The sequence below is a fragment of the Muscardinus avellanarius genome (assembly GCF_963383645.1).
Source record: "Muscardinus avellanarius genome assembly, chromosome: X".
In the NCBI taxonomy this organism is placed as follows: Eukaryota; Metazoa; Chordata; class Mammalia; order Rodentia; family Gliridae; genus Muscardinus; species Muscardinus avellanarius.
The window spans coordinates 86,406,984-86,426,139 of record NC_137792.1 but is presented as its reverse complement, the minus strand read 5'-3'; the positions used below and the strand labels follow the sequence as shown (position 1 = coordinate 86,426,139).

The window sequence follows — 19,156 nt, the reverse complement described above, 5'->3', positions numbered from 1 at the left end:
CCCAGTCTCTGTCTGGACTCCATGAGGGTGGTGTGCTGTGTAATTCTGTGAAGCACAGATTTTCATCCTGCAGGTTCCAAAGCTGATACACAGGCGCGAGCCCCTTGGCTAGTGAGCGCGCCTAGCTGACTGCCTGTCGTCACTATCTAGAAGAGGCTTTGGTGTGCTCTAGTTGTCCTTGAATATGCAGCGATTCTCTTCTAGGAAAAGACTTGGAAAAAGAGCGCTGGGGAAAAGGGTGATGAAAACTATTAAGAGCCCAAGAGAATGAATGAAATCAGAAAAAACAATTTCTGAGTAATACATTAAAGGTTAAAATATCCAACTCAGTGGTGGTTCAGCTCTACAGCGTGAATGAGTTCCCTTAGACACTCTAGACAAAAATAAGGAAAGGCAATTAGCCACAGCATTAGGGTGTTCCAGTCAGTGTGAAAACTGACTTCATTGTGGTATTTATACAATCGTTAAGGTCCTGAAGGAGGTCACCGAAAATACGCAGGTGTGCTTGCCTGCACTGTGGGGTGAAAATGACATATTACAACTATGTTTGCAAAATTGGGTTTTTTAAGATGTCAGGAGAGGTTCTTAAAGGAATATCAGGGAACTATTGTCCCTCGTGTTTGTTTGTTTGTTTGTTTGTTGTTCAATGGTTTCCAAAGCGCTTTGGTGTTTTCAAGAGATGTTGCTGCCATGATGGTACATGCCTATAAACCCAGTGCTTGGGAGGCTGCGACAGGAGGATTGCGGGTTTGAGGCCACCCTCAGACACTTGGTGAGACCCCAGCAGCACCATAATGAGACCCTGTTGAAAACTAAAAGATAAATGAGATTGGGAGTGTATCTCAGAGGTAGAATGCCCCTGGGTTCATTCCGCAGTATGAGAGAAGTGGGGGCAGGCAGACGAATCGTAAACGCTAGAGGAGTAACAGGAAGGACCCGGGAACAGCCTGGCCTGGCTCCTTGTCTCAGCCCTGCCACTTTGCAGCGCAGCATCAGGTCAGTGCCTTCTCTTCCGCAAGTGTCTGGGTCTCCTTGAGTTCCACGAGGATGCAAACGCTACTGGCTCTGCTTACTTTGCGGAGTCAGTATCAAAATAACTAACGTGAGAAGCTGTTCCAGATCTATAATGAGTGGCTCCTGTGGAGTTAACCGATGCATTTCATAAACATTATCGAACTCCTTTTGTCCATGATTAGCACATGGAAAGGAATGGAAGGCCTCTGCGCGAGATCGGCACTTGACCTGAGACAGAACCCAGCTTGGAGAAATGGCAGGAATCAACAGACACGGCCCACTGCCCATCGCCACGGGCATGCATCTTTTTCCCTTGGCCTTCACCTCCCTCCCAAGTCTGCTCTGGTTCCTATATTTTTCAGGCAAAATGTACTTTTTGCAATAACCGAACCAGCCAGCCCCCTTCCAAAATTTCCACTGGATCTCATGTCGTTCGGTATCCCTCAGGGCCTGGCCCCGGATTCTGGTCCAGTCAGGGAAAAAAAGTAATTACAGCTGGCCGCTCACAGAAATAAGCAGGGGGAGAAGAGAAGAGGAGATCGCTCTTACAACTGGATCAGAATGACACTACTTAACCTAATTACCTGCAAAGCCACATCCAGTCATTAAGGATCCATATTCTGTAATAGAATTTCCTGCTATGGAAATACTCACCCACGCACAGGATGTTGAAGCAGAAGCCCTGGCTGACTGACTTATTCACCAGCTGGTCAGGCAAGCTGTCAAATCCCACATGTCCAGCCAGGGGGACAGTTCGGCAACCTTCGCCCTAATTTGGAAGGGGAGAAAATGAAAATGCGCTTAAAGGCAATGTGGTCTCATTCTCCATTCGAATGGAGCCGTCCATGTTAGGAAGTGACACCCGCCCGGGCCCAGCATGTCATCTCTTCTCTCATCTGGTCCCTACTTCAAAGCAAAATGACCCATCAGACTGGAAATCACGGATTCCCGGGCACAGAAATCCTCCAGGCTCAATAATGTCACCAGAGTTCCAGAAAGAGCTATCTAACTCCAGACGGGCTTATCACAGGTGGAAGGGTGCGGGGAGGGGAGGAAAGCACTGGCACCGATGTCCCCAGACTTGGGTTAAGTATTAACTCTATCAATTACAACCTGGATAACCTTGCTGAGACTATTTCCTTCCGCATCTGTCATATGAAAGAATATGACCTATCTTAGAGGTGACTGGGAGACTCCGATGAGCTAATTAAGGGATACAATGATTTAAGCACATGCGCACGCATTCAGGAACTATCCCAGAGACCTTAAAAAGCAATTAATCCTAGGTGGGGGTGGGGGTGCAGGCCTGTAATCCAAGAACTTGGGAGGCTGAGACAGAAGGATCACAGGTCCAAGGCCAGCCTCTATAATTTAGTAAGATTCTATCTCGAAATTAAAAACATAATAACAAAATAAATAGGGCTGCGGGTATAGCTCAGTGGTAGAATGTTTCTGGGTTCAATCCCCAGTACCACATACACACACAAAAACAAAAACAAAAATCAATAAATCTTCTCTCTAGGACATTTTGGGTGGGAATCTGCAAAAGCAGCGTAACACAGAGTAATGTCACAAGGGCAGGCTCTGAAATCAGATAGGTTTGAATTTGAGCCCCATCTCAGCCTCGGCGATCTCTGATGCGTTACCTAACGTCTCAGGGTTTCCTCATCAGAAAATCAGGGGCTAGTAGGTGGTCTGCAGATTAGGCTGGAGCCTGCTCGTCGAGCAGAGCACAATTCAATTTGTAGCTCACGGGAAGCATCGGTCAGCAGCAGCTACCCCCAGCATCGAGCCAGGATGTGACGCTATTCTTAGATCCCAGGCTGATGGATGGTGCTATAGGCATACCTGATAGAGTGGGGGGCCTCCAGGTTTCCTCTGCTTCCTTCCACTCCACAGGGGTCAGTCAAGCCACTCCCAGCCCTGCAAACTGAGGTTCTTTGCTTCCCCTGCAAGGCCCAAATATGCTGATGCTTCTTCTTTTTCTTCTTCGTGTGTGTGTGTGTGTGTGTGTGTGTGTGTGTGTGTTTGTGTTACTGGGGATTGAACCCAGGAGCATTCTACCCCTGGGCCACACCACCTAGCCCAATGTTATTTTTTTTTTTTTTTTGCTTTTGAAACAGGGTCTTGCTCTGTTGCGGAGAGTCTCACTGTAGCTGTGATTCTCCTGTCTCAGCCTCTCAAGTTCTAAGATTACAGGGGTGTGACGCCATGCCTAGTGGCCTAAACTCCTTATAGTTAGTGGTTTTACAGACAGGGGATTCCAAGGAGCCAGAAACAAGGACCAAAAAGGCCTGATTATACTTCACAAAGCCAGAGGCCAGGGTTCGGGGAAGGGGAAGGGAGGGAAGGACGGAGAAGAGAAGCTAGAGACAGCCGACTGGACAAGAAGGTGGGCCACAGAAGGAGTCTGGGTTTCTGTTGGGTGGGGCTGCACCAAGCTTTCTATAATCAAAAAGATGCTGAGCACACTCCAGCAGAGCATGTTTAGCCCTAGGATGCCTGCCACAGCATCCCAAGGCTGGCCAGTGTGCGGCTGTTACACCACCTATCTCTGCCATTAGAAGTCCAGGATAAGGGCACACTTGCCCATAGGAAGGGAGGGGCGATGGTGGAGCCTCTCAGCCATCTCTCTGAGCAGAACTGGCTTGCAGACATCCCCCTAGCCTAGCTCGGGGTCCCACATCCACCGGTGCCATGGGCTTCTCACTGAGCTAGTGCTGGTCGATGCCATCTGGCATGCTCAGGACCCTCCCCAGACGTGTCACCCCACACATTCCCAGTGGAGCGCTCTCAACAGACAACCATATGCCATTGTTGGGGTTCGGTCCGATTGGCAGAGTCCATGTCCCACAAGGGCACCTGAAGACAGCTGAGTTGCACGAGGTAGCCACATCCCTCAAAGTTTTGGTCTACATGCACCCCTTTTCTGCTCCCCCTTCCTCCTTTCTTTTTCTTTTAATCAAAGCACAATAAAACGTAAGTTTCCCACGGCTGGTTCTGCAGGGGAGGAGGGCTGGAGGAGACAATATGCTCTCTCCGCGGAGCCTCCCACAGAGCAGGCCTTGGAGATTGGGACGGACTCAGAACCGAGGTTTCCTGAGCCATGTTTTATCGCCTCTGCCTGCCTCTTCCTGTCTCCAAATTCAGCACCACGAAGCTTCAAGTGTTGTAAGGCCACGGTTCCAATGCCAAAAGGAGAGGACAGGAATTCTCCAACTAAAGACACCGGAGGGCGGCAGGAAGGCAGGGTCCCTTGCCTTATTTTAGATTCACTTCATTGTCAAAAACTGACCAATCGGGCGTGGTAGCGCTCGCTTTTAATCCCAGTACTTAGAAGGCTGAGACTAGTGGATCGCAGGCTCACGCGGCCAGCCTCAGCTACTTAATGAGGTCTTCCATAACTTAGTGAGACCTTGTTTCAAATTATTAATAATAATAATAATAATAATAATAATAATAATAAAATAGGGCTAAGTTGTAGCTCAGAGGTAGAATGCCCCTGAGTTCAATGCCTAGCATAACAACAACAACAACAAAATGACCGAACCCTTCCCACACTCACAATGCTGGGAAGAACCCTGAATCGGCATGAGCAGAATGGCAGGCCTGTGGGTTTTGAGTGTTTGGAGCAGGGAGGGCCATGGTATCAGCAGTGTTTGTGAAGATCATTTCAGAGGCGGAGTGCTTAACTCATGGGACACTAGGGGCAGGGAAACAGATTGGGAAGTAACTCTCATAATGTTGAACTGGCTGGGCGACATCCACGTACTGGGACAATCAGTGCTGGTTGAAGTGAACCGACCTGACCTGGGATTCAAAACTGAGAAGCTGAGGCGGTACGGCTCAGTAAATGAGTATGTGCTTAGCATGTGTGGGGCCCCGGTTCCATCCTCAGCACCACACACACACACACACAAAAGAGCCGTGTGTGTGTGTGTGTGTGTGTGTGTGTGTGTGTGCGTGTGTGTGTAATTGAACCCAGAGACATTCCACCTCTGAGCTACACTCCCAGCCCAATTATATTATTTATTTTGAAATAGGGTCTCACTAAGTTGCTGAGGTTATCCTTGAACCTGTCGTTTTCCTGTCTCAGTCTTTCAAGTATTGGGATTACAGCCATGTACCACCACACCTAGTTTAGCTTTTATATTTGATAAAAATAACCAATGTTTATTGCAGAAATTTTAGAATATACAAAAATGGTAAGGGAGAAAATAAAAATCACTCATAACATCACTCTCTGGAGATAATTACTTAATATTTATATATATTTTCCTCTACTCTGCATACCCTTTCTAAAAAATAAAAATGAAATATGAATCTTTAGAAAAAATATTTTAATACATAAAAAACAAAATAGAGATGCATCTATTTCTTCTCCTGAATTATCTTCTTCTTCATTGAACCCAGGAACACTCCACCACTGAGCTATATCCCCAGCCCTTGTTTTTTGTGGGGTTTTTTTTTTGTGTGTGTGTGTGTGTGTTACTGGGAATGGAACCCAGGGGCACTGTACCTCTGAGCTACACTCCCAGCCCTATTTTGTTTTACTCCTTTTTTTTTTTGAGGTGCTAGGGATGGAACCCAGGGGCATTCTACCTCCAAGCTACACCCCAGCCCCATTTTTTATTCTTTATTTTGAAACCGGGTCTCACTGAATTGCCAAGGACCTCAGTAAGTAGCTGAGGCTGTCTGCGAACCGCGATCCTCTAGTCTCAGCCTCCCAAATGCTGGGATTACAAGCGTGAGCCACCACGCCCGGCTTCCTTGTTTTAATTTTTATATTTATTTACTTTTTATTTTTGCTGTACTAGGGATTGAATCCTGGAGCATTCTACCTCTTAGCTGCACCAAAGAAAAGAAATGTTTATTCTTTATTTTGAAACAGGGTCTCTAAGTTTCGGAAGCCCTCGTTAAACTGCTGAAGCTGACCTTGAACCTGTGATCCTCCTGTCTCAGTCTCCCAAGTACTGAGATTACAAACATACGCCACTACATCCAGGTCCTCAGCACTCTTTTTAATTTTGAAACAGGGTCTCACTAATTTTCCCAGGCAGGACATGAACCTGCAATCCTCCTGTCTCAGCCTCCCAAGTACTGGGATTACAGGTGTGTACATATTCCTTTTCATTACTTGAATTAATACCTTGACACTTAATATAGTATGAATGTTTTATTGAATAATTATGCTTCTTTTTTGTGGTATTGAGGGTGGAACCCAGGGGCTTTTCTATCTCCGGGATATACTCCCAGGCCTATTTTATACTTTATTTGGAAACATCTCTCACTGAGTTGCAAAGGGCCTCGCTAAGTAGTAGCTGAGGCTGTCCTCGAACCTCAGTCCTCCTGTCTCAGCCTCCTAAGCGCTGGGATTACAAGTGTGTGCCACCACGCCTTGCATAATTATGCTTCTAAAACATTGTTTTTATTGGCCACATAGCATTGCAGTGCAGGAATCAGCCATATTTTCTTCACAAACCTTCACTTAACATATCTCCAGGTTTTCAACATAAAAAACAACATTTCTTTTTCTCACAGGTTTGCATGTAACTGATTTTGTGTGTGTGTGGTACTGGGGATGGAACCCAGGGGCTTTCTACCTCCGGGCTATATTCCCAGCCCTATTTTATATTTTATTAGAAACGGGGTCTCACTAAGTTGCTGAGAGCCTCACTAAGTAGCTGAGCCTGGCTTCGAACCTGTGCGATCCTCCTGTCTCAGTTTCCCAAGCACAGGGATTACAAGCGTGCACTACCACGCCCGGCTTGATTTTTTAAATTTAAGCTTATCAGACAAAGGGTTCACACATTGTAAAGACTTAGGAGATGGGCCTGGTGGCCCACATGTGTAATCCCAATGCTTGGGAGGCTGAAACAGGAGGATTACCTGCTTCAGACCAACCTCAGTAATTTAGCAAGACCCTCCACAATTTAATGAGACTCTGTTTCAAAATAAATAAAAAAATAGAATATGGCCAGAAATGTAGCTCAGAGGCAGAATGTCCCTGAGTTCAATTCACAGTACAACAAAAAGAAAAAAAAAGAGACTAATACAAATTTATGTTTTTAAAAATCATATGCCAGCTGGGCGTGGTGGCGCACGCTTATAACCCCAGCATTCGGGAGGCTGACACAGGAGGTTCGCATTCGTGGACAGTCTCAGCTACTTAGTGAGGCTTTTGCAACTCAGTGAGACTGTGTTTCAAAATAAAGAATAAAAAATAAGGCTGGGGGTGTAGCTCGGAGGTAGAATGCTCCTGGGTTCCACCCCTAGTACCGGGAAAAAAATTGCCAATTTAGCCATAAACAGTTTCATAGGCTGCTTAATCATTGTAAATTGAATCATTGAAAAATCATATTTTGTCATTTGCATTTAATTAGTGAGGATGAACTTGTTTTTGGTGGTACTGGGGTTCCTGGAACCCCTTCTACCTCCAGGCTACATGCCCACACCTATTTTTATAATTTTCTTCATTTGGAAACAGGGTCTCTTAAGCCAGGGAGGCTGGCTTCGAACCTGCGCACTACTCCCGTCTCCGCCTCCCAAGCGCAGGGATCACAAGTACTAAAAGACTGACTCCAGGGACATTCTACCTGGATTGATTAATTAATTAATTAATTAATTAATTTATTTATTTATTTAGTGGTACTAGGGATTGACCCAAGGACCGTTCTACCTCTGAGTTACCACCCCCAGCTCTATTTTATTTTATTTTTGAAACAAGGTCTTACTAGGTTGATGAGAATCTCATTTAATGCTGAGGCTGTCCTAAACATTTTTGGGGGGAGGTACTGGAAATTGAATCCAGGATTATTCTACCTGGATTTATTTATTTTTCATATTTTTTTGCAGTAGTGGGAATGGAACCCAGGGGCATTCTACCTCTGAGCTACAACCCCAGCCCTGTTTTTTTAGTTTTTATTTTATTTTATTGGCGGTACTGGGAATGGAACCCAGGGGCATTCTACCTCCGAGCTACATCCCCAGCCCTATTTTTTTTATTCTTTATTTTGAAACAGGGTCTGTCTCACTGGGACATCATTATGAGTCTGTCTTGATTGTCCAGAGCTAAATATGGAAAGGTAAAAAGGCAGGACTTAACCAGGCGTGGTGGCACACACTTGAAATCCCAGTACTTGCGAGGCTGAGACAGGAGGATCACAGGTTCGAAGCCAGCCTCAGCAACTTGGTGAGACTGTCAGCAGCCTACCAAGACCTTGTTTCAAAACAAAACAAAACAAAATTGAAAAAGGGAAGACTGGGGATGTAGCTCGGAGGTAGAATGCCCCTGGGTTCTATCCCCCAAGACCACCAGAAAAAAGGGGGGCAGGACTTGAACTGAATATACACGGACCCAAAGACAGCCTCTGGAAGTAGTTTTTTCTTTCTCTCTCATTTAACCTCTCTAGTTATCTCATCTCTTTTGGCTTTCTCCTTAAGGTGGCCTGATTAGCGGAGGTCCTGATTCCTTTGATTGCAGCTAATTGAATGTTCCTCTGACGACAAGGTACGTAAGAGGAGATGGAGCTAGCAGCTTGGCTCAGCATGTCTCACACGAAAACCTCGAGTTGTCATCCTGAGTAGCAGGTGGTGCCATGTTGAAGGCTTGAACTGAGATGCCAGAAAGGCCACAGTCACCAAAATTGTAAATTGCACATCTTCTATAACCCTGCAACCTCCTCTTAGAATCTATTCTGCAGAAACTCATATCTGTACAAGGATCAGTGAAAGAGGAAATTCATCACAACATTGTTTATAATGCTGCCAAATGAAAAAATGCTAAATGCCCATCAACAGAAAAACTAAAATTACAGTACCTGTATATTCTGGAACATTTTTCGGCCATTGGAAGAAACCGCAGTGTGCCAGTTTTGGTGGCACACACCCGTAATCCCAGTACTTGGAAGGCTGAGATAGGAGGATTGCAGGTTTGAGGCCAGCCTCAGCAACAGTGAGGCTGTGTATGTGTGTGTGTGTGTGTGTGTGTGTGTGTGTGTGTGTGTGTGTGTGTTACCGGAGACTGAACCCAATGGCATTCTATCTCTGAGCTATACCCCCAGTCCTTTTTATTTTATTTGGAAACAAAGTCTCCCTAGGTTGATGAGAGTTTCACTACTTGCTGACTCTGTCCTCTAACCTGTAATCCTCCTGTCTCAGCCTCCCAAGTACTGGAATTAGAGGCTTGTGCCACCATGGCCAATAAGACCCTATTTATTAAAAAGAAAATAGGGCTGGGGGTGTAGCTCAGAGGTAGAATGTCCCTGGGTTCAATCTCCAGTGCCAAAATAAGGAAAAGAAAGTTAAATGGAGGAATGTGATAGTTCTATATGTACTGATGCGAATATCTGAGATGTAAGAGAGAAAACAAGTTTTACAACAATAAGCACATTGTAAGCCTACATGTGCACAGTAATCAGTCTATGTGTATTTGTACATGAACATATGGAAATGCACAGAGGACAGAAAAGACTCCCGCAGAAGCAAGAAAGAAGGCTAGCTCCATGGAGGGGCATGGAAGCGGGGCCATCGGGGGGCAGCCAATTGACCTTTTGCAGTGTCTGACTGTCTTCTGGCACAGATGTTATTTGCATACTACCTGTATAATTTCAAAGGCTTTTTAATAGAAGAAAGGAGAGGTCCTATTCACTGGGTTTTGCAGCAGTGGTAATGAGGTTACAGAGCGTCTTAGAAGAGCAAAAAAGGGATGCAAAATGAAAAAGTGCTCCAGAGAATTGGGGGAGCCCCCACGCCCCTCCCCAATTCCATTTCCTGTTTCCTCCTCTTCTGCAGTCACCTGTGGTTTTGAAATACGTTATACCGCCTCTCATATCGCGTGCCTCTTTCTCTTCCGCCTCCCCCGAGGACACACTGCTGGTGTTTTTAATCAAATATTAGTAAGGTTCATATTAAGAAGGAGTTATGCGCTCCCAGCAGTGCATCTTTCTCCCACTGTTTTGTTTTGTTTTGTTTTGTTTTTTTGGTGGCACTGGGTTCCTGGAAACCCTTCTACCTCCGGGCTACACTCCCAGACCTATTTTATACTTTTTATTTGGAAACAGGGTCTTCGAACCTGCGCGATCCTCCTGTCTCCGCCTCCCAAGCGCGGGGAATACAAGCGTGCGCCACCACGCCCAGCCAGCTCAGCCCTTTTTATTTACTTAATTTGTTTTTAGTACTGGAGATTGAACCCAGGGGCATTCTACTTCCAAGTTACACCTTGAGCCCTATTTTTTATTCTTTACTTTGAAACAGGGTCTAAGTTGCTGAAGCCAGCTGGGAACCTGAGCTCCTCCTGTCTCCGCCTCCCAAGCGCGGGGATGACAAGCGTGCGCCACCGCGCCTGGCTTCTCCCACTGTTGTTATTCTGAAAATCAAGTGTCCCGAAGCACCCTGGCAGGCAACTGCTGTTCCCAGCTCCTCGTCCAACAGCTGTGGAAAAGTAGGCGGACACTACTGGAGGCCTCTGGGAAGTCAGGGGCCATCTGTGTCAACGGAGCTTCCCGGCCTCTGTTGCAGGCCAAGATGGTGAAGCTAGTAGATGTCATCCTGCTGCCTGACAGTGAGATCTGTGCAGCCCATTACCCCTGGCCGGCCTTCCTGAAACTTTCTCTTCTGGCTATTCGCATCCAAAAGCTAGCAGAAGACAGAAATAGGACGTGGAATTCTCTTCAAGGGCTTCATCAGCCTATCCCAGGCAGTAGCCTATGCCTGCAATCCCAGCATCGAGTGGCTGAGGGTAGAAGATCCCAGCCTCCATGAGTTAGCAAGACCCTATCCCCAAATAAAAGGTGAAAAGGGCTAGGGATGTTGCTCGGTGGTACAGCATACCCGGGTTCAATCCCTAATACCAAAAATAATCAGGTCAATGATGCACGATGGAATATTAAACAGCTGACAAACACGTTTCAGTGTAATTAATGACAAGAGGAAAATGCTCACTACATACTTTTAGACAAAGTAAAGCAACCCCTATATAAGCCGGGGCGTGGTGGCACACGCTTGTAATCCCCGTGCTTGGGAGGCTGAGACAGGAGGATCGCACGGGTTCGAAGCCAGCCTCAGCTACTTAGTGAGGCTCTCGGCAACTTAGTGATACCCTGTTTCCAAATAAAATATAAAAAAGGTCTGGGAGTGTAGCCCGGATGTAGAAAGCCCCTGGGTTCCACCCCCAGTACCACCAAAAAAATAAAATTAAATAAAAAAATAAAGAATAAAAAAATAGGGCAGGGGGTGTAGCTCGGAGGTCAAATGCCCCTGGATTCCATCCCCAGAACCGCAAAAAAAAAAAAAAAGAAAGAAAAAGAAAAAGAAAAAAGAAAATTAAAATAGGGCTGGGGGTATAACTCAGAGGTAGATTGCCCCGGGTTTTATTCTTCAGTACCCCCCCCCACACACACACACACCACACACGCCTGCGAACTACAAAAGCATGGATGAATTTTGAGAAGTTAAAAAAAAAGTAAAAACCTCCAATGTATCCAACACATCAAACATCAGGATTTCCCTTGTGCTGATTAAGCCAGGCTAAGAGGAAAACGAGCATAGCTGCAGTGCCCTATACCAGGAAAGAAAATATTGGGGGGCACCCTAAGAGAAACAAGGCTTGCAGAAGCTGGCACCTGGCCCTACGGTGCCTCTCAGTAGAGGAGCAGCATCTGGGGCTGGGGACACTCAAGGGAGATCGTCCTCACCATCAGGTAGGGGGAGGGAGGCCCATTTCTTGCACAACCAATAAATGAAACTGATTTTAATACACAAGATAAATTCCAGAGTGGCTTTTCACTCTATAAAAGGATCCACAGCAGGAGTCCATTAAGTAGCCAGCTCTCCTAGTGCACTGAAAGTGGGATTCCATAGACAAACATTCAGCTGTCATCTACCTTTATAGGAAGACAATAGCTATATATGCCGACACGGACAGACAGAATCTGAAGGGTTGTTTCTATTCCACTTATGGAGACCCTGCTGAGCTAAAAGCTTACACTCGCCTTCTCCACAATTCTCTTCCCATCCAGCTCGAGGAAGGAGTCAAAGCAGGGAAGGGGTGGAGTTCCATTTCACCACCTCGTTCAGAAGCAGAAGCAGGCAGGGACCTAAGAGAAGTCAGGCTGGAGAACAAGAAAACACAAAAACCAGACCTTGTCCACGGGAAACACCCTTAAAAAAATCACCCAATCCGAGCTGCTCTTTTTACGAAAGGGGGGACAGAGCCTGCGAGAGAGGAAGCATGTCCTGCGTCACAGAGTGATTTCGTGTGGCAGAGTGGTGCTAGGATCCAGACCCCTGTCAAGCTGCCTGCCACTGTCAAATGGAAAAGCTGACTTAAGTGGCAGATGCATTTCTTTCTGCTGCTAAAATTCCGGGGCATACTGGGTGTGGTGTTTCATGCCCAAAGTCCCAGTACCTAGGAGGCTGAGACAAGAGGATCGTCGGTTCGAGGCCACCATCAGCAACTTGGCAAGACTTTCAGCAACTTAGTGAGACTCTGTTTCAAATTTTTAAAAAAGGGGGTCGGGGGATGTATCACTCTGGGTTCAATTCCCGACCCCCCGGCCCCAAAATAAAAAGGACGGGTGTGTTGCCGCACACCTGTAATCCCAACTCCCAGTCCTTGGGAGGCTGAGAAAGGAGGATTGTGAGTTGAGGCCAGCCACGACAACTTACCAGGCTCTCGGCAAGTTGGTGAGACTCTGTTTCAAAATAAAATAGGGCTGAGATGTAGCTCAGAGGTAGAATGCCCCTGGGTTCAATCCCAAGCATTCCAAAGGGGGGGAAAAGGAAGGAAGGAAAGGTTTACTCAGAGGCCTTTGTGTGAATGGCCAACAGCCCTGAGCCCGAGTTTGCCTCTGCCTCCATCTGGTCTTGTTTAAAGGGGATCCGAGAAACCTCAGTTCCTGCCTTAGCAGCAGTGTTCAGAGCAGGGGCCTGCACTCTGACAGGAAACTGAACACGGCTCGCACCTCATCAGCCTCGAAAACAGCACGGGGGCTCCTGTTACCCCCAAGCCCCGCGAGGGGTCAGAGAGGCCCTGGCTGGGGAACCGGAACCCTGAGGAGAGCCCCAGAGAGGGTGTCAGGTCTTTTCTCAGTCCGGGCCAGCTGAGAGCGCACTGCAGCGCTCAGCAGCTGGCTGTCTCTAATGAGAAGACCCTGGAGCACAAGCTGGTGCTCTTTCTCACCCTCCCGAGCATGTGGTCTCCTTCCTCTGCGCAGGCAGCCGAGAAACCCACGATTCCAAATCCAGGCAGCAGAAGCCTCCTCCTGCCAAACTGAGGAGGAAGGGTCTGTGTTTCTAATTTATTCTGCCCCCCCCTCCAGTTGTTACTTAAAATAATCCATCACTCCATGGCTGGTGGCTCCAAGATTTTTATTTAAAGCAATATGGAGAGGAAAAAAAAGAGAGAGAGAGAAAACCCACACAACCCGTGACTGTGCTATCTTGGATTTAAGCTGAGAATTTAACATCAGGATCTTCCGATCACCCAGGTTTACTCTCCTCTGGGCCCTGCAAGGTTCTTGGGGGTATGGGAAGAAGAGAGCAAAGAAGAGATATGGTGGGATTTTCATTTCTTAGAAACATCTTGAAAAGGCTGGCATTTTAAGAAAGAAAACCTGTGCCTGGTGCGGCGGCGCAGCCCTGTGATTCCAGTACTTGGAAGGCTGAGACGAGGATCACAGGTCTGAAGTCAGCTTCAGCAACTCAGCGGGGCCCTATTCCAGAATAAAAACTAAAAAGGAATAGGGTGGAGCTCAGAGGTAGAATGCCCCTGGGTTCAATCCCCAGTACTAAAAAAAAAAAAAAAAGGAATTCATGTCATCTGGCAGGTGTTCTGTTGTTTTATTGCTGACCAGCAATAACACTTTTGGCTAAGTCTCCCTGCATGTATAAAATGAAGAGAAAAATAATACTTTCCTGGAAGCCGTTGGTGAGAATGAAATCATATGGACGAAAGTGTTTTGAGATACTTACAAGAAACATGTTATATCTTTTTTTTTTTTTTGGTACTGAGGATGGAACCCAGGGGTATTCTACCTCTGAGCTACACCCCCAGCCCTATTTTTTATTCTTTATTTTGAAACAGGGTCTTACTGAGTTGCAAAGGGCCTCAACAAGTAGCCGAGGCTGACTTCGAACCTGTGCGATCCTCCCGTCTCAGCCTCCCAAACACTGGGATTACAAGCGTGCGCCACCACACCTGGCTTAAGAAACATTAAGAAACATGTTATATCTATCCGTGGTTTTGTGCTCCCCCCCCTCTCCATCTTTCTTGAATGCAATTTTAATGTTCATGCAACTAAAGCCCTTCTGAACTGTTCGTGCTACTCTTAAAACACAGTTCTGAGGCCGGGCGTGGTGGCGCACGCTTGTAATCCCCGCGCTTGGGAGGCAGAGACAGGAGGATCGCGCAGGTTCGAAGCCAGCCCCGCGCGCTGGCTTAGGAGACCCTGTTTCCAAATAAAAATGCAAAAATAGGTCTGGGAGTGTAGCCCGGAGGTAGAAGGGCTTCCAGGAACCCCAGTACCACCAAAAAAAAAAAAAAAAAAAAAAAAAAAACCACAGCTCTGATAATCCAGAAACTCAAGCAACTTCAGAGCCAGTCCTATATGGTTTTGGAATATCTTTTTCCAGGAGACTTATCTTCCTTATCAGTGGTGCCCGGGCTACTGAAAATCAGTTTGTTTCCTTATATCACACAGAGGGGCCGTGCTGAGTAACAAAGTCAGCAATTCATGGATGTACAGCAGAGCCTCCACAAAGTAAATGCTACGCATAGGACTGCGTATCAAAAATCTCCTGATACCATATGGACCAATCACTCAACTGTAATGTGGATTCATAATAAGCACACCACTAACTCTCACATGTCCAGGATTTTGAATATAAAGAAGCTTGAAACAGGCGAATCACAGGTTCAAAGCCAGCCTCCGCAAATTAGCGAGACTCAGCATCACAGAGAGACCCTGTGCAGAATAAAATAGGCCTGGGAGTGTAGCTTGGAGGTAGAATTCCCCTGGATTCAATCTCCAAACCAAAAAAAAAAAAAAAAAAGCAGCCCAAGAAGCCTCACAGGCAGGAGGAGATGGGGATGGGCACCCTAAAATCTTCTGTAATTCTCCATCTCACGGCATCCACAATGATCTCTTCATTAGACTGGAAGCTTAAAAGCCATGAACTAAGTCTACTACTTTTTTTTGGGTAGTTGACAAGGGCTAACCAGAGTGTGGGACACATCTGTCATACAAATAAATACAGACACAGCGGAGAAAGAGTGCTGTCATACAGAATTCTTGGGAACAGTCGTTCAAATGGGGCAGAATCGAATCGTGCACACAAAAAATTGAACTTCTAAGTTGCACGCCTGCCCAAATCTAGATCCTACCTAACAACTCTCCGGCCTGTTGAACCATTAATCAATGCCCCTCAACTGACTCTAGAAAGGACACACCCACCACCACCACCACCACCACCACTAGGGTGCTCCAGGCACCATGCCTCAGAGAATCCTGGAAAGAACTCCGAGGCTGGCCACACTTAGGTGTATTCCCTAGTCTTCTCTTCCCAAATCCTAGGTCCATGTTTCTGGGAAGAAACTCACAGCAACAAGCCATCCAGGGTCTCTGGTGTTGATGCCACCCTCCCCTGGAGAATTACAACTTCTTGCAGACACAAAGGAGAGCAGAGAGACAGATGACACAGAAGCGCTTCACTAGCTGGGGGAGGGGGGCATGGAGAGTGACGTCAGTTTTCCCAGAAACCCATTTATCATGGTAACACGGTCTCCAGCGCTTGGGCTGCTCTTACCACTTCAGAATCTGGCACAACATTCTGTAGTTCAGTTTACAGTATGGCGAGGCTAGCAGAGCAAATTGGAACACCGCAGAGCAAACTCAGGGGCCCCAAACCACGCCCCCCATTCCCCTTGCAAAACAAAAGGGACCTCAGAATTGACAAGTTGTGCTTGAGGTGAAACAACCTTCTAGAATGTTCCCCTTGGCAACATCTGCCCTGCAACCCTCATCCAGGCAAGGGAGACTGGGGAGAGTGTAGGGACAGATCGATGTGAATTCATTATCTGACGAGAAAAAATCATTAGTGCTGCATTTGGTCACAGAGGATAGAGCAAGTGTAATCCAAGAGACTAATTCCTCTACACAAGTTATGCCATCTCTACAATGAAGTTAGTGAGGAGCAGCAAAGCACTCTGGGTGCCCTCAAAACACTTAAGCAGCCGGGCGTGGTGGCGCACGCTTGTAATCCCCGCGCTTGGAGGAGCGCGCAGGTTCGAAGCCAGCCGCGCTGGCTTAAGAGACCCTGTTTCCAAATAAGAAAAGTATAAAAATAGGTCTGGAAGTGTAGCCCGGAGGTAGAAGGGCTTCCAGGAACCCCAGTACCACCAATAATAATAATAAATAAATAAATAAATAAAAATAAAAGCCAGGCATGGGCAGACCTGGTGGCGCACACTTGTAATCCCAGCATGTGGGAGGCTGAGACAGGAGGATTGCGGGTTCACGGCCAGCCTCAGCTACTTAGTGAGGCCCTTTGCAACTCGGTGAGACCCTATTTCAAGATAAAGAATAAAAATTAGGACTGGAGATATAGCTTGGAGATAGAATGCCCCTGGGTTTCATCCCCAGTACCGAAAAAAAATTAAAAATAATATAAGGCTTGAGGGTGTAGCTCAGAGGTAGAACAACCCTGGGTTCAATCTCTAGTATGAGAGAGAGAGAGAGAGAGAGAGAGAGAGAGAGAGCAAGCAAATGATCCTGAACTTCCAAACTAGGACAGAAGGTGGAATAAATTTCTGTACCCTGTAGAGAAAATATTATCAGATTCTAGATTTGGATTTTGAAAACAAATCAATTTCAATTACACCAAATACCTAGAGGCTGATATTTATTTATTGCACTGGGATAGCACTGGGCGAATTATTTCCCCAAACAGGTAAGTTATGAGGTTTAATAACACTGTATATGTGCAGAGATTTTCACCAGGTGATATTTGATCATGGGATTTGACCTACCTGGACCTCACTCTCCTGCCTCAATTTAGGGTGCTGGTGGGCTTCATAAAAATCTCAGATACTAAGCCAGGCATGACGGTGCACACTTGTAATCCCAGCATTTGGGAGGCTAAGACAGGAGGATCGTGGTTCTTGGACAGCCTCAGCTACTTAGTAAGGCCCTTTGCACTCAGTGAGACCCTGTTTCAAAATAAAGAATAAAGCCGGGCATGGTGGCGCAGGCTTGTAATCCCCGCGCTTGGGAGGCGGAGACAGAAGGATTGCACAGGTTCAAAGCCAGCCGTGCTGGCTTAAGAGACCCTGTTTCCAAATAAAAAATATAAAATAGATCTGGGAGTGTAGCCTGGAGGTAGAAGGGTTCCATCTCCAGTACCACCAAAAAGAAGAAGAAGAAGAAGAAGAAGAAGAAGAAGAAGAAGAAGGAGGAGGAGGAGGAGGAGGAGGAGGAGGAGGAGGAGGAGGAGGAGGAGGAGGAGGAGGAGGAGAAGGAGGAGGAGAAGAAGAAGAAGAAGAAGAAGAAGAAGAAGAAGAAGAAGAAGAAGAAGAAGAAGAAGAAGAAGAAAGAATATAAAAATCATAGGTCTATGGGTGTAGTTTGGAGGTAGAATGCCCCTGGGTTCCATCCGAGTAACACACACACACACACACACACACACACACACACACACACACACACAAACACACACAAATCCCAGAGACTCCAGCAGATGAATGGAAAATCTAGGTTGTTTCCCTCAGATGGAATCATCCCTTTTCACAACCAAACTTCTGGTCTAAAAACAAACATGGAGCCTTGGGGCACTTCAATATGGTTTCTATGCGCAACACAGGCAGGAAAAGTTCAGTTTTTTAAAATGAAGGTTTTCTTTTCTTTTCCAGAATTGGTCTCCAACAAAAAGAGAAATGGCACCACTTTTGCAAGTCTCACGCTGATTTTACTGAGTCCTCATAGAAAGAAGCCTGTTCCACAGGTTTTGGCACACAAGTCTAGATACACTGAACGGGCACCTGAAACAGACCCCCAGAGGCCCGCTCAGAAACAAGCCAAATGTGTAGCTAGCCATATACAGGCCAGTGAACTCCACCCCACCTGGACGCACACACGGACCCAGAGGTACACAACACAAGCAGACACAGAGACGTTGGGACGAACGGACACCCGGAGAGGTGAGCGCTCCTGCGGGAACAAACCTCATCTAAGGTCAACACACCGCCCTCCCGGGAAGGCAAGAGGGCGCACGCGTGCACATACACGCGCGCACACGGACACACACATAGACACAGTCACATATGTAATGCATATGGAGAAACCCTACTCCAGCCAGTCACCACCCCGCCCCCCTCTCCACTCTGCCTTCCGCCGGGCGAACCCCAGCCCCGCACCCCTCTTCCCGAGCGAGCCCGGGTCCAGAGGGCAGCTGTGTGCAGGGCCAGGGGGCCAGGGACCCAGAGGGCTCGGTGCCTCGTGCGGCCATTCATTCGGCAACGCCCCAGCCGCGGGGCCGCAGCTGCAGCGAGGGAGGCGGCGGCGCTCACTGCAGCTCTCTGGCGATGCAAGTTCTGCTGCCCACCCGCGGGTTTTGCCAGCACCCCAGTGCCTCCGCGTCCTTGCTGAGCCGCTGACCCCGGGAGTAGAAGTCCCGCCGCGCCTGGGCTCCTGGATGCTGCCCGCTGCCCTCCTAGCGGTGCGGGCGGCGGCGGCCAAATCTCTCCTCTGCCCTCCCCAGGCCCCCGGCCCCAGCGCTGGCACTCGAGCCCCGCACTCACCACCTGGCGAGCTATATCGGTCGCTGCCATCGCTCCTGAGTCCGCCAGGGCTGCCAAGGGTGCCGCCGCAACGGGAGCTACTGCACAGGAAACAGAGGAGCTCCTCCGACAAAGAGAAAGTGTTACACTTCGGGCGCGACCAAGTCCGGTGGGGGGAGGTGCCAGGGAGGGGCCCTCTCGCCGCCGCTGCAACCCCAACCTCCCCTCCGCCGCCCACCCCTCGGAAGTAGGGTATGGGGAGGGGGCGGATTTAACGCGCCGTCTCCCCTAGTAGGAGCCCACTCCCATTTCTCCCTGCAACCCCAGCCATAGGCCTCTGCGAAGGGGGGCGGGGGCTCCCCTTGGTGA

At 47.6% G+C, this 19,156-nt stretch overlaps 1 protein-coding gene across 1 annotated transcript in view; it reads right to left on the bottom strand.

Annotated features, from left to right (window-relative positions):
* The window catches only part of SEPTIN6 (septin 6), a gene marked incomplete at both ends in the record, with an annotated part of 80,124 nt that extends 61,286 nt beyond the window's left edge, over positions 1–18,838 (bottom strand). Inside the window, 2 exons of the mRNA XM_080719169.1 lie at positions 1,669–1,783; positions 18,809–18,838. Of these exons, the coding sequence (XP_080575295.1) occupies positions 1,669–1,783; positions 18,809–18,838 (145 nt within the window). The remainder of the gene's footprint in view (positions 1–1,668; positions 1,784–18,808) is intronic.
* Between the last annotated feature and the right edge of the window lie 318 nt (positions 18,839–19,156).